The sequence below is a fragment of the Chrysochloris asiatica genome, unplaced genomic scaffold (genome assembly GCF_000296735.1).
Source record: "Chrysochloris asiatica unplaced genomic scaffold, ChrAsi1.0 scaffold00037, whole genome shotgun sequence".
Lineage (NCBI taxonomy): Eukaryota > Metazoa > Chordata > Mammalia > Afrosoricida > Chrysochloridae > Chrysochloris > Chrysochloris asiatica.
The window spans coordinates 3,384,022-3,397,857 of NW_006408555.1; the positions used below are offsets into that span (position 1 = coordinate 3,384,022).

Consider the following 13,836-nt stretch of genomic DNA (forward strand, 5'->3'; position numbering starts at 1 on the left):
TTCTCAGTGGATGATTTTTCATAAGTAGATTCCACTCATGGTGTCCCTGTGTGTGTCAGAGTAGAACTGTGCCCACAGGGTTCTCAGTGGATGGTGATTCATACGTAGCTCCCACACATGGTGCCCCCGTGTGTGTCAGAGTAGAACTGTGCCCACAGGGTTTCCAGGGGCTGATTTTTCTCAAGTAGATTGTCAGATCTTTCTTCTGGGGTACCTCTGGGTGGACTGGAGCCTGCAACCCCTTCAGTGGGCAGCCAAGCATGGGGCTCCCATCAGAGAGGCAGGACAGGCAGGGACAGCCTCTGCTGACCAGCATACTCCCCGCCCCCTCACCTCCTTAATCAGGTCGTCGATTTCCGAGCGTCCACATTCCATCTCGGTGACCTCGTTCACGCAGCCAGGGGTCGCCATGCCTAGCTTGCCTAAGGAAAACCAGACATAGAAACACCATGACCAACAGCACTGTGGCATGACAACTGTCCCCAAGGCTGTGGCCAGCACTGGTTTTTAATGCTGCACTTCAGGGAAACCAAAGTCCGAGAGCGTCCTGCACGGTTTGGGAACGACATAGAAATTCTTTTCCCACGCAGCAGTCATCTGCTCAGCAAAGTCAAAAGAGAGAAGTTGGTTGCTGGTTTTTTGTTTTGTTATGTTTTTTTCTCCTAAGAATTTTAAAGGATAAGGCACTTTGGGCTTCTCCTCCTGTATGCTGACCTCTACATTAATCTATACCAAATATTCTTGGGAGCAGGTGTTGACCACCCTACCAAGGTCAAGTTCACACACTGGGGCATCTGAAGATATTTCAAGGGTTCCTGGCAAAGAATGTTTCCAAAGGTTGGGGTCTTTTTTTCAAATTGAGCGAGCAGGCTTTGGTTGTTTAAATTATTATATATTCTTGAATGTTTCTGTGTACATCCCCCCAGCCCAAGGGGAAAAAAAAAAAAAAAATAGGGAATGGAAACAAATCCTGTTGAATTCTGATGCACGGAGGAGATTGTAATCACTGCATTGAAATGATGGTGTAAAGCCAATGTTCTCCCATGTAAACTATCACTCAGTTCACAATAAAAACTTACCAAAAAAAAAAAAAAAAAATTGAGTGGGCAGGAAATCTCTTTTTGGCCTTTCCAAATATACATGTGTATTGGTATGTAAATGCACACACAGCCCACCCCTGGGGAGGACACACACCAGCCTGGGTCAGGAACACACATTAGACATGTGTCCCTGGTGAGGTTCCCATCTTTCTCTCCCATGCCTCTTCTCTGCCAGAAACTACCTTCGTGAGTCACCAGTGTGAGTTGTATCCCCACCAGCAAATACTTCGTGGAGTTAACTGGTCCCCATGAGCTACAGAATTGACCCGTGCTGGTCACTGTGGTTACGAGATGCCTGTGGAGTCAGCTCCAGCTCCAAGAGACTCAACTCTAGGGCAGATTGTAACTACTCCGTATGGTTTTCAGAGCCCTGGTCCGGCACTGTAGGATATGCACTAGACTGCCAATAGCAAGGCCAGCAGTTCAAACCTACCAGTCATAGGGGGAGAGGACACTTTGAGTGGGAACTCAACAACACACAACAACAACAATTTTCATGGCTATGACCTTTCAGAAGCAGATTGCTTATCTGTCCTCCTAGGCAACTATGGATGGGTTTGAACCATCAACCTCAAGTACTTAACCATTTGCACCACCTGGGGCCCTTCTTACTCATGTTTAATCCTGATTAAACTGGGATGCGATTTTGGTAAGTTCTATAACTGGATAAGGCCAGCAGAGAGCAGGTCTAACTGATCCTCCCTCCCTTGTAAACCACCATCTTACAGAAAAGAATGGTTTATTTAGACATTATGCAAATACACCATCTCTGGGCCCTGAGAACCTGCCTGGCTCTTTAACATCCACCCTTGCAGGTGATGGGGGCAGCACCCCAGCCTATAAACAAGCCAGAGTCCCCTGCCAATTCAAGCTTGGCTGACCAGGGGGGCAGGGCAGCTAGAACTGCGTTTGTCCTCTCCAAGACACAGAACTCTATGGTGGCTGTGGCTGTGGGTAGGGTTTGGAGTGCTGCCCCTCTCCTTCAAAATACAGACTATTTTGTGATGGCAAAAAATTATCCAAATGTAGAGATTAGGCAAAAAGATGACTTTCAAAACCATCCCAAAGGAACATGAAGCTTCTGCTATGGGAGGGGAAAATGTGGAACTGGATCATGGTGGGGGTTGAAGAGCAAAACAAAATAAGCAATGTCATGGAATTGTAAATGTGAAGAAAGTTGAAATGCAAATGCATTTCTACATACTTGCATACTTACTGCAATAAAAAAAATAAAAATAAAAAAATATACAAACTCCCTCTAAAGGTCAGCCGGTTCTAAGAACCAAGGGAAGAACTGTTTCTGGGACATAATAGGGACATTGATTAGGGTCCAGATGCAGTAAAGGTGGATGCTAATTTGCAGACGAGGAAGCTACAAATGTCCAGTAGAAAAAGGCACCTCCCACACCCTGGGTACAATGCCTAGTAGGCCATTCATTAGTTTGGTTTCTAACTTGGCCGCTCCCTGCCTTTCAGTGACCACATGTACCAGAGTCCCCTGGTCTCTGCCCACCGTGCTTGGTCACCACACTGCTCCCCTCACCAGTGAGTCAGACTGACCCAGGTCCATGAGTCACGGTTCTTACTGTAACTGCCCTTGGACACTACCAGAGCCCAAACACAGCCCTGTCTGCACAATTTTATACAAGTTTTCGGTGGCTCCACTTCTATTCAGAAGAGGCTCTGGTGGTGGTACAGTGGTTAAAACGCTCACTGCTAACTGAAAGGTGTGTGGTTTCAATCCCCCAGAGGTTCCGAGGGAGGAAAGACACAGAGACGTGCTCCCAGACAGCAGGCAGCCTAGGGAACCCACGGGGCAGCTCTACTCTGTCCTCTAGGGTTGTTCCGAGTCAGGATTGACTTGAAGGCATACGACAGCAGGCATTACTGGACTAATCACTAACTTCTAGGGTCCCTGGGGTAGTTAACATGCTTGCCTGCTAACTGAAAGGCTATAGGTTTGAGTCTGCCCACAGACACCTGAGAAGGCAGGCCTACTTCTGAAGAACAGACTGCTGAAAGCCCTACAAAGCTAGTCCTACTCTGACACACTGGTGTCACCTTCACGGCAATTTGTTTGAATAAATTTCTAAGGAAAATCACACCATGTCAATATCCTGATTACTCTGTCAAATGACTTAGGAAACCAATGCTATCAAAGAATGCTTTAAATGACAAGAATGGTTAAGTAGATTTTATCTCGTGGGCCAACTCTGATTCAGGCCACCTGCAAAGAACACAATTCTGGAAAGGATTCTGAAGTTAGAGCCAAGTTTGATAAATCCTGATTGATTACTGATGTCTGGTCAGGGCATAGGCGTCAGAGGTAGGTATGGCAGGTTTTTGCTATCCTGGCTTTGATCCCTTTACAAGTGGTGTCCTGGGATGTTTAGAGTTGAAACAGACCTCAGATTGCATCCTTGAGTTTCCTAATAATGACAAGGATCTCACATTGTATTGAGGCTAGCCAAAGGAGCTCTGGTAGCATAGTGGTTACGAATCGGGCTGCGAACCTTAAGGTCAGCAGTTCGAAACTACCAGCCACTCCGCGGAAGAAAGATGAAGCTTTCTACTCCCGTAAAGATTTACACCCTCGGAAACCCTGTACAGGGTCGCTATGGGTCGGAACCGACTCGACGGCACTTAACAACAACAACAATCTCCCTGAGGGTGCAAATGGTTAACACTCTCAGCTGCTAATGAAAACTTTAGAGGTTCTAAAATCTACCCAAAGATGTCTCAGTGGAAAGACCTCAATGATGGACTTGGAAATAAGCAGCCATCGAAAACCGTATGGAACCCAGTTTGACTTTCACACTAACAGGGTTGCCATGACTTCGGGTACATTTAATGCCAACTGGTTTTGGGGGTTTACCCAGTCTCCACCAATAAAGCCAGCTGTGCCACCTTCTGCAACTTCATTAAGAACTTGACCCTCAATGATTCCTATCGTCTGTCCTCTGCCATCTACTGTATTACCCCTTAAGGAGTTGCCAGGGCACAAGAGGGGCTCCTGATGCCAGAGGCTGGAGGATCCTTGTTTCTTCCAAGCACGTTACTGGGCTCCAGAAGGTCTTCCTATGTGACCACGGTCACACGGAGCATTAGCGTGTCCATGGTCACACAGAAAGTAAGTACTCCACGGCCACACAGATTTAGTGTGTCTGTGGTCACATGGAGAGTTAGCGTGTCCGTGGGCACACGGAGAGTTAGTGTGTCCGTGGGCACACGGAGAGTTAGTGTGTCTATGGGCACACGGAGAGTTGGCAGCATGTTCCTAATCACAAACTGGGTTAGCAGTGGAGCTTGGCTGGAGCCCAGTCTCCTCTCCCCACCCTTTCCTCCAGCTCCTGTCCTGACAGGAGAGAGTGTAAGAGGTCAAAGAACAGAATTCTCCAATCTGTTTAGACAAAAGGAAAACGCTACTGTGTTTCACTCAAGCCACTGGCTTCGCCCGACCCCGGCCTGGCAGGCGTGGTGTTGCCAGGGGATAGTTACATTTCTGCTCCTCCTCTGGAACGATCCGGTAAACTTTGTATGGCTCGGAGATGTCCAGCTGGGATCGCTCTGTCACTTCCTCAAAATCTGGGCTCTTGTTCAACGCGCAGCGCAACCTCGTCTTCCAAGTAGCTGGTTCAGCTTTGTCCCCTTCCTTAAACTTCCCTTTAAAAACGGCCCAGGCCTGAAGAGAACGAGAAAAGCGCATTACATCCACAGCCGCCCCCGCCCCCACGGCCGTTGCCCCCCACAGCCTTCAGACCCAACACCTGATTACCCTTCTGCAAATATTTCTTGGCCATTTCATACGTGAGTCAAGAAGTTCGAGGACTTAGAGAGCTCATCGGACCACAGTCTCTTAACTGACAGGAAAATGCTCAGCCAGAGGAAATGACTCCCCCTCCACTCCCAACTGATGACTGGGCTAGAATTTCATTCCCAATCCAGGTTCTTTTTGTACACCCTGGACACCTCCCAACAAAGTCCCCCCAGGACTAAAGAGTCTGGAGAAGGCTGGGCAAACCAATGCAAAGAGGAAGTTGCCTGTGTTTTCACTAGAATTTCTCAAAACAAAGGCCACTTCGCTGTTTTTTTTCAAATCAAGCCTGAGCTAAAATTGAGTATGACAAAGAGAACATGAGGCACAAAGTCTAAATGTGGTCGCCCATGGCCTGGCTATTTTTAAAAGATATTCGTTTTGCATTTTAGCCTTTATTCTACCTTCTTCTCCCCAGGGGACTGTCTAAAATGCCATGAAAGGTTTGCCCTCTATAGGTTTATTTTTTTTAAATACCTGTTTTCCTGGCCTCTCCAAACCAAAAAGTCAAAGCTGGAGAGATGAAGTATACATGCAGAGGAAGGCAAGTGTGTGTGAGAGAGAGGGCTTTAAGATTTCAACATTAAAATCCACACTCTCCATCTGGGGGCAGCTGCTGCCAGCGCTGTGAGCCTTGAGTTGGAGGAAAAGCCACTGTGTCTGCAGGCCACCACCATGGCATTTGGGGACATCTTGACTTTAAACCACAGCAAACACCTCCTTTTAGAACTGTTCCAATTTCACCCCAACACTCAAGACCTACATAGACACAGGTACAGTGGCTAAATCAAGTCCAGAACTGGAAGAAATTTTCAACCCCACGCAGGACATGCACTTCTGAGAGGTCTGGAACATTCCCAAGGTGGCCCAGCCTGGGCCTGAACCAGGGCGCAGTCTTGACTCCCTTCCACAGCGAAGGTTCTCAAGCTGCAATCTTAGAACACTCCCCTGGGAAGCTCAGGAACAGCCCATTCATTAGCCCTGCCCTCAAGCCTCTAATTCTGCAGGTGTGGGTAAGGCCCGGAAGCGGCATCTTGAGCCAGCTCTGAGGTGTGATTTTAACAGCCAGTAGGCTACTTTTCCAGAAACTCCACGCCCCAGGAGTCAAAGCTCCATTTAAAATAGCGCTAGAGGACACACAGCCAGACAAGGGTGGTCAGCTCCTACTCGGAGCTCAAATTGTGTGCTGGTGTCCGAGTTAAGGAAGGCGGCAGAACACCCATCACTGGGCACAGGCAGAGGGGAGGGCTCCTTTCTTGACACAGAAGCTGAGTTCTTCAGAAAAATTTTCTAAATTAAATGGTCTGCCCTCTACTAACTGCATCGCTGATCATGCATTGACATGCTTTGCTCAAAAATAGATAAATAAATATAAGAGCACACCAAGTTCTGATAGAACAGAAATGTTCCATTTTCATTACATTAAAGCAGGGTTTCTTAACCTCGGCACTGTGGACTCTTACGCTCAACACTGTGGACATTTGGGCTCAATTGTTTGTTGTTGTTGTTGTTTTATTGTGAATTACATGATAGTTTACATGGGAGAACATTAGTTTTACATTCATCCTATCATATATCGTTTCTCAATTATTTTTGTAGGGTGTTCAGCAGCATCCCAGATCTGTATCTGCAAGAAGTCAGAAATGCCCCCCCACCCCCCAGTTATGACAACTAAAGCTGTCTCCCTGACAAGGACAGCCTCCCTGACTCAGAACCCAGGAATGGTAACCTAGAACTGAGGGAACCTGCCCCATGTGCCACCAGAGTCCCCAGTGAGGTGGGGGGGCAAATCCCCGCCCTCTCCCTTGCCCCTACTGGAGGACCACTGGTCTGCTCCAAATCACAAACAGGCCTCAAAAAGCGTGGCTTCTGCGGCACTGACATTCTGAAAACAAACACGCACAGCCATTGAAACAAGTCTGGACCCCAGCAATCCTGTGAGGCAGGGTGGTACTGCCCCACAGCTCCCCAAGGCTGGCATCTTTTCATAAGCAGACTGCCTCATTGTTCTCCCAAGGAGAGCGGCCACTGGGTTCGAACCACTCACCTTCAGTGACCAGCCAAGCACTTAACCACTGCACCACCAGGGCTCCTTGGCAGGGTCTTTGGTGGTGGTGATGTGCCATCTAGTCAGTTCCAACTCAGATCCTGTGTAGGGTTTCCAAAGCTGTAAATCTTCACAAGAGCAGACAGCCTTTCCCCCAAGGAGCAAGTGGTAGATTCAAACTGTTGACCTTGCGGTTAGGAGCCTGTTGATGACCCACTACGCTACCAGGGCTCCTTTGGCAGAGTTCTAATTGGTGCTGTTAAGTGCCATCAATGCAGTTATGACTCACAGTGACCCTCCACAGGATTTCCTAGGAGTGGCTGCTGAGTTTGAACCGCTAACGTTGAGGTCCAGTGCTTTATTCAACACCACACCAGCCCTCCTATTACACATTTCCAGGTACTGCCAGACCCATTCATGCATTTACTGCCCCTGCTCAGGTGGAAGAAGGCTAGGTAAATGCCGTACATCAGGGAGTAATGTCCGGCTCCGGCTGGTCCCGCTCCAAAGATGCTCAGTCTTGCCATCTCTTTCTAGAGCCAAAATCAGATAAGCTTCAGAGTCAGTGCCAGGTGCAGGGCTAATCATGACTCCCGAGCCGGAGGATCAGTGCCCTGCCTCACTTCCCGGCCATAAGTCATCCCAACTCTACATTAGTGCCATCTCATCTTCCATTAGGGAGCACAGTGGCTCCATACGAGAAGCACCGGACTTGGAACCACAACGTTTGAGCCCACCAGCTGCTCCAGGAGAGAAAGATGAGGCTTTCTGTCCCCACCAAGATTTAAAGCCTCAGAAACCCTGTACAGGGTACCCGGCTATGAGTTGGAACCGATTTGATGGTACTTAAACAACAAGATACATCTTCTGGTTGGAAAATTAAATGCCATTTGTTTTTTTCCTTGAAGGCCAGCCACACTTCTGTGCTAGTAAGTACATTTTCATTCACGGAGTCCCTGTGGCTAAGGTTGGTCATGGAGAGGCCAGTGGAGCGTAGCCCACGCTCACTCGGGTTTGTTTCTTTCTCTCTCTCCTCTCCCAGGCTCATCAGTTGACTCGAGACTGGTGCAAAAAGGCGCTAAGTGATGACTTTACTGTCCCAGGACTGGATCTGCACCATGAGTCTGATACTACGGTGTCTGGAGATGCTCGAGGAGCCCTGGGTGTGGCTGGATTCTTGGGATCTACTTGCTAAGGCAAGGAAGCAGGCTCACTCATTTTTTCCTAACTCCAAGTTCTAAAATAGTTGTCTTTGAATGATTGAAACAAAAATGGCTCTCTGCTTCACCAGAACATCTCCCTAAGATGACTGTAACCACAGTCAGGCTGTTGGCATCTTCCAGCTCCAACATCACCACCAGCGGTACCTCTGACACAGACACTACCCAGCAGTCTGGCCGGTGCGCACGGGCCTCTCGGAAGCTGGGCTTTGGCACACAGCTCCAGGGGACGCAACTCAGACTGCCAGCAGGTGGGCTCCTGCCAGCGCTGCATTTTCACCAGCCCCCCATGGTCCCCAGCTCCCCCTGGGCACTCACCATCCCTCCCGCCCCAATCCTGCTGAGATTGTAGACTCATTTCAGATTGCTACATTGAGGGACTGCGTAATCAACGGAAACACTGGGAATCTTGCACATTTGTCTCAATGCTGTTGAAACTGCCATGAAAACCATTGCATAAGATGTATAAATCTGGGGCTTCATTTCAGTTCTGGCAGAGCATACATTGAAGCAGGGAGGAGGGTGGAGGGGAACCCTTGCAGCTATGGTAGCAAGCCACACACGTAGGGTGTGCAGCCCACTGTTCCAGAACCCACTACTATTGTCTCAAAGATGCTTCAGTGGTGCTCACCCCCACACTGTGCCCTCTCTACCCAATGCCACTGGGTAAATCTGTTCATCCTGGCGTGGTGGACTCAGAGCATAGGTTCCCGATGGAAGACAGCACCTAAGGGTAATTCTGATTGTCACAGCTGGCGGAGTGTTACTGGCCCTGTAGGTACAGGTCTACAACACCGCTCAACACCTGACCATTCACAGGCCAGCGCTCCTCACAAACAATAAGCCAGACCCAAATACCAGCATGGGAGCTAAGGAACCCTCGTGTCCAGCCAGCTAGCATCTACAACCAGATGGAAATTGTAGCACTGAGTCACTCCCGAGAGAAGTTCACCCTGATGCCAAAGGCAAAAGCATGCCCACACTTGGGGGACATCAGGACCAATTGGCACAACACAACCTACAAAAACAATGTTTTACAAGTTCAATGAGTCACAACTGGGGTCTTAAAAGTTTGTGAATTGACTGTCTAAGACCACTTATTGGTGTCTCCTCTACCTGGGGCAAAGCAGAGTAAAGAAACTCAAAAGACACAAGGAAACTATGAGGCCAAAAGACTGATGGACCCACAAACTCAGCCTCCACAGCCCTCAGACTACGAAGAACTGAAGAGTGCCCCACTACCACTGCCAACCACCCTACAAGAAATCACAACACAAGGCTCTGTAGAGAGAGGGAGAAAAATGTGGAAAAAAGCTCAAAATCATGAAAAGACCAAACTTACTTGTCAGACGGATGAGTGGGACTTTGGGACCTATGACCTTTCATCAAGGCAGAACTGACCTGACCTGACCCTGTGTTCGACTTTCAGCCAACTGGTGACAGGCCTGTAGGTGAGCAATTACACCAGGGAGGGATGACTCCTAAGAAGCAGTCAACTCGACAAAAAAGACCACAGATGCCCACAGTCAAACGTAGAGTGAGTGGACTGCGCTTCACCACCGAGGAGGAGGAAGTGGGGGCTGGGAGAAGCCAGTCTGGGGCTCCAGGATCCTTGACGTGGGGTCCTGGACAGGAAGGAATCTGGAGGCCCTGCCATGAGAGGGCCCCGTAGGTTGTGTGCAGTTTCGTGCGTGCCCATTTTTTTCAGAGTGGGCCAGCAACTGGCATGGGCTTCTTAAAGAGACTTGCAAGCTCCTCCCCGACTGCCCCCACCGAGGTTACAGATTTAGCAGAATCGCTACCGTGTGCTTCTCCTTAAGCAGGCTTAGCCTATTCACTGGGCCCCTCAGGGACAAAAGTGTCGTTTTCATCATTTCCGTCATTTTGGGCCAGCAGATGGTCAGCCCTGGTTGAGTCCAGTGATGTCACCAGATCCTCTGTCTCCACCGCTTGACCCCATCTGTCACCACCTGTGGTCTGACCCGGCCGTCCCCAGCGCTGGCTTTCCCTTCCCTGGTCTTGACCTCCAAACACCCACAGAACAAGCACAGACAGCAGTGGTTTGCAGCTTGGGTCAAACAGTCTGTGATGCGTCAGACACCATGGAATCTTGGACTTGACTCTGGAGCCTTACCAAAGTCCATAGGTGACCCTGATGACCACTGGTATCAGTGATGAGCAGGCCACAGCACCAGGCTGCCCCAGTGCCTGGTTCCGCTGCCTAAATCTGGACGCAATGAGGAGAGACCATGTCTCAGGGTCATGAGTGAAGCTGACAGCTGGGCAGCCTGGGATCAGACACGGCCCCATCACACGTGAGCCGTGAGACCCTGGACAGATCAGCTCTCTTCTCAGGCCTCTGTCAAATGAAGGCAACAGCAACACTGACCACACAAATGGTGCACATGGGGCCAGGTCAGGCAGGAATGCACTGTCTTGCTGCAAAGGGGAGCACCAGATGGCAAGTCTCTCCTGCCTGGGCCCCTTACATGAGACTATCTGCAGACACAGGACCTGGTCTCCGATGGATGAGAGGCATCTTGTGTGACTGAGTGGCCCCAGCAATTTCCGAAAGAGTGAAGACCTCAGATTTCTCTAGCTCACTGTGTCATATCTGATGGTGGCCCCAGAGGTAAAACTCTCCTTCCACTTGCTAGGAGGTGGGGAAGACGCCTTCAGTTTACTGATCGTCACAATGCCAGCAATACAACTGACCTCACAGATATAAAATCACCTGGTATATTGTTAGAGACTCAACTGATGTTTGTTTTCTAAAGATTGGATTCTTTTCTCAATAAACAAGAAAGATAGTGCCCCACACCTCCACCTGCTCGTGAGAGAAGCCAGAGAGCACATTCAGCCACGATGGGGAGGGAGTTCAGGTTTGTACCTTGAAAATGGAGGCATCCACTTCCTGATTATAATCTTGTTTGCCCGCGTGCTTCCAGGGAATCCGGAACATGCTTTTCTCATCATTTTCCCAGATCAGGCCTGGATACATGTTGCTATCGATTTGTTCAATGAGCCACTGCCGCAGCCGTCGCCCGCCATTACGGTCACACATCCTTGGGAGAAGAAAGCACATTCGGTGGTATTAGGAATAGATTCTCATTCAGCACAGCGACCCACAACTCTTCAACCAAGAGCTGCGGCAGGACAATCAGAAGTAGGCAAGAGAGGCAGAGGTGGATTTCGGGGGGGAAGCCCAGCTCCAGGAACTCTGGGGACACCTGCTGTGAAAGCTGGCCTCTCCCACTGGGGAGCGGGGGAAATGGAGCCCCACCTCCAGGAACTCTGGGGACACCTGCAAAGAGAAGACAATGCTTGCTTCTCTGGCTCACAGCCAGGAATGAAAACTGAATGTTCCCTGGGAAGTCTGTTCCATGCCAAGTCAGATGTTCAGCCCCACCTCAGTTTCTGGTTGTACTTTCCCCAGCTCCCCCTGAGAGTTCGAATCTGAAAAAAAACAGCGACATTTAAGCACATCATTCCATTCTTGGTTGGTGGTTGTGTGCTGTGGAGTCGGTTCTGACCCATAGCGACCCTGCACAGGGTTTCTGAGGTTGTAACTCTTTATGGGAGCTGAAAGCCTCATCTTTCTCCTGTGGGACAGCTGGTAGTTTCGAACTGTTGACCTTGAGGTTAGCAGTCCAACTACGCTACCAGCAGAAAACATTTTCAGGGACCTTCAATGAGTATCACTCTAGCCAACCTGATGCTGGCCCTCTCTGATGCTCCTTCACTGGGTCAACAGGACGGGTGAGCTTTCCAGGACAGAGGAAGCCCTCAGGCGGCCGCTACCTTCCAAGGGAGTTCCTTCCTAGCTGGGTCAGTGATAAGAGCAGGGGGTGGAGATGGGATGAGGAAGCACTGACTAATGGTGAATTGTCCTTTAACTCGTCCACACCTCCATGACCCTGGCTGGACCGTAAGGAGCCGAGCTAATGCGTGTAGAAAGCATCTGAAACAGTGCTTGGACACTAGGAGAGTCTCCCTAAACAACAGCTCTTGTTATCACCCAATTGTTAAGTCCTTTCTTCCTGGAGAAGGGCACCATGCTTGGAAAAGTAGAGGGTCAGAGGAAAAGAAAACAACCCTCCAGGAGATAGACTCAAACAGTGGCGGCAACCATGGCGCAAACTTAGCGATGATTGAGAGGATGGCGCACTATCAGGCAGTATATATATATATATATATATATATATATATAATTTTTTTTTTTTTTTATGCTTTATTGTGAATTATGTGATAGTTTACTTACATGGGAGAACATTAGCTTTACATTCATCCTATCACATATCGTCTCATTGCCATGGTTACAATTCCCTCCATGCTTCATCAACCAACCAAAAGGTATACACTACAAGCCTGCCCCCCGATCGTCAGCACACAGCCCCTCTCCCTCTCTGGATCTCAAGTCCCCAGCTGCTCTATCACTCCACGTCATCGTCTCTGCCTCCATCTCAGGCATCACTGCTTCTCTGGGTAGGGTCCTGCTCTCTGCTCTTCTCCCTTGATGGTCCCAGGGACCTCCGCTCCTAGACTGAAGAGTTAATCACTCCCCTCCTTGCTACAAAACATCTACCTTTACATTTCTAACCCTCACAATCAGTCCTGATAACAATTATTCACTATTGCATCACAAGACACCCATCCGTATTTCATTTCATCAGCCCTGCCTAGACAGATTGGATACTACTCAGTGGAGATTCTACCTTCCTTCACACCCTCTGAATCTAGGTTCCCTCTTGAAAGCTTGTAAGCCAGACACTTCTTGCAACTGGGCAGTATTTTGTTCTGTTGTGCATACGGTCGCCTTGAGTTGGAACTGCATCTTATTATAACAAACTTTCTTCCTAGGGACCCCTTATGAGAAGAATGAGGAAGTCCAGTGTGACTACAGACGAAAGCCGGTGAACGGGTCCAACTCCTCCAGAAGGGACCATGGTCTAGGGAGTGCCCAACTGCACTCTTGGAAGAACATTCTTGCCAGAGCAGATAGCCTTCCCAACAGCACACAGAGAAAACAACTGTGCCACATGTACTTGCAGCCATCACTTACAAGAACTGGGCTGGAAATCCCCTAGACATTTGGACAGATGCCCACCCCAAGGGGGACTGTGTGGAAATACATATATGAAATATAAATATATATGTAATTGTTGTTAAGTGCCATCAAATCAGTTCCAACTCATAGCGACTCAATATAGGGTTTCTGACCTTTTAGTTCAAAATGACCTTGTGGTCTAGTGCATTATCCTAAAGCGCCACACCAGGACTCCTATATACATGTACATATATGTTACTGTCAAGTGCGTTAGAGTCAGTTACAACTTATAATGACTCTGTATAGGGTTTCCGAGAAGCAGCTGGTGGGTTTGAACCGCAGAACTTGCAGTTTGCAGCGCAGTGCGAATCCCATAGCACCACATCAGGATATACAGCATTGGAGTCCGGGTATGTCACTGTAGGATAAGCACGGGACTGCTAACTGTAAAGTTGGCAGTTCAAACTCACCATTTGTACCTTGGAAACCCTCTATAGGGTAGCTATGAATCGGAAGGGCCTCAATGGTACTTCACAACAACATAGCATTGCTCTGCTTCCAATTAAAATGGGACCTCTTTGTACAAACAAGTCTGAAGCAATCAGCAG

The 13,836-nt window shown here is 48.9% G+C and overlaps 1 protein-coding gene across 1 annotated transcript in view; it reads right to left on the reverse strand.

The window, feature by feature from the left end:
- Positions 1-11,245, reverse strand: part of IRF8 (interferon regulatory factor 8) — a 19,926-nt gene extending 8,681 nt beyond the window's left edge. The window contains exons 1-3 of the mRNA XM_006860121.1: positions 11,072-11,245; positions 4,599-4,782; positions 334-422 (exon numbers count right to left, since the gene is read on the reverse strand). Of these exons, the coding sequence (XP_006860183.1) occupies positions 334-422; positions 4,599-4,782; positions 11,072-11,245 (447 nt within the window). The remainder of the gene's footprint in view (positions 1-333; positions 423-4,598; positions 4,783-11,071) is intronic.
- Between the last annotated feature and the right edge of the window lie 2,591 nt (positions 11,246-13,836).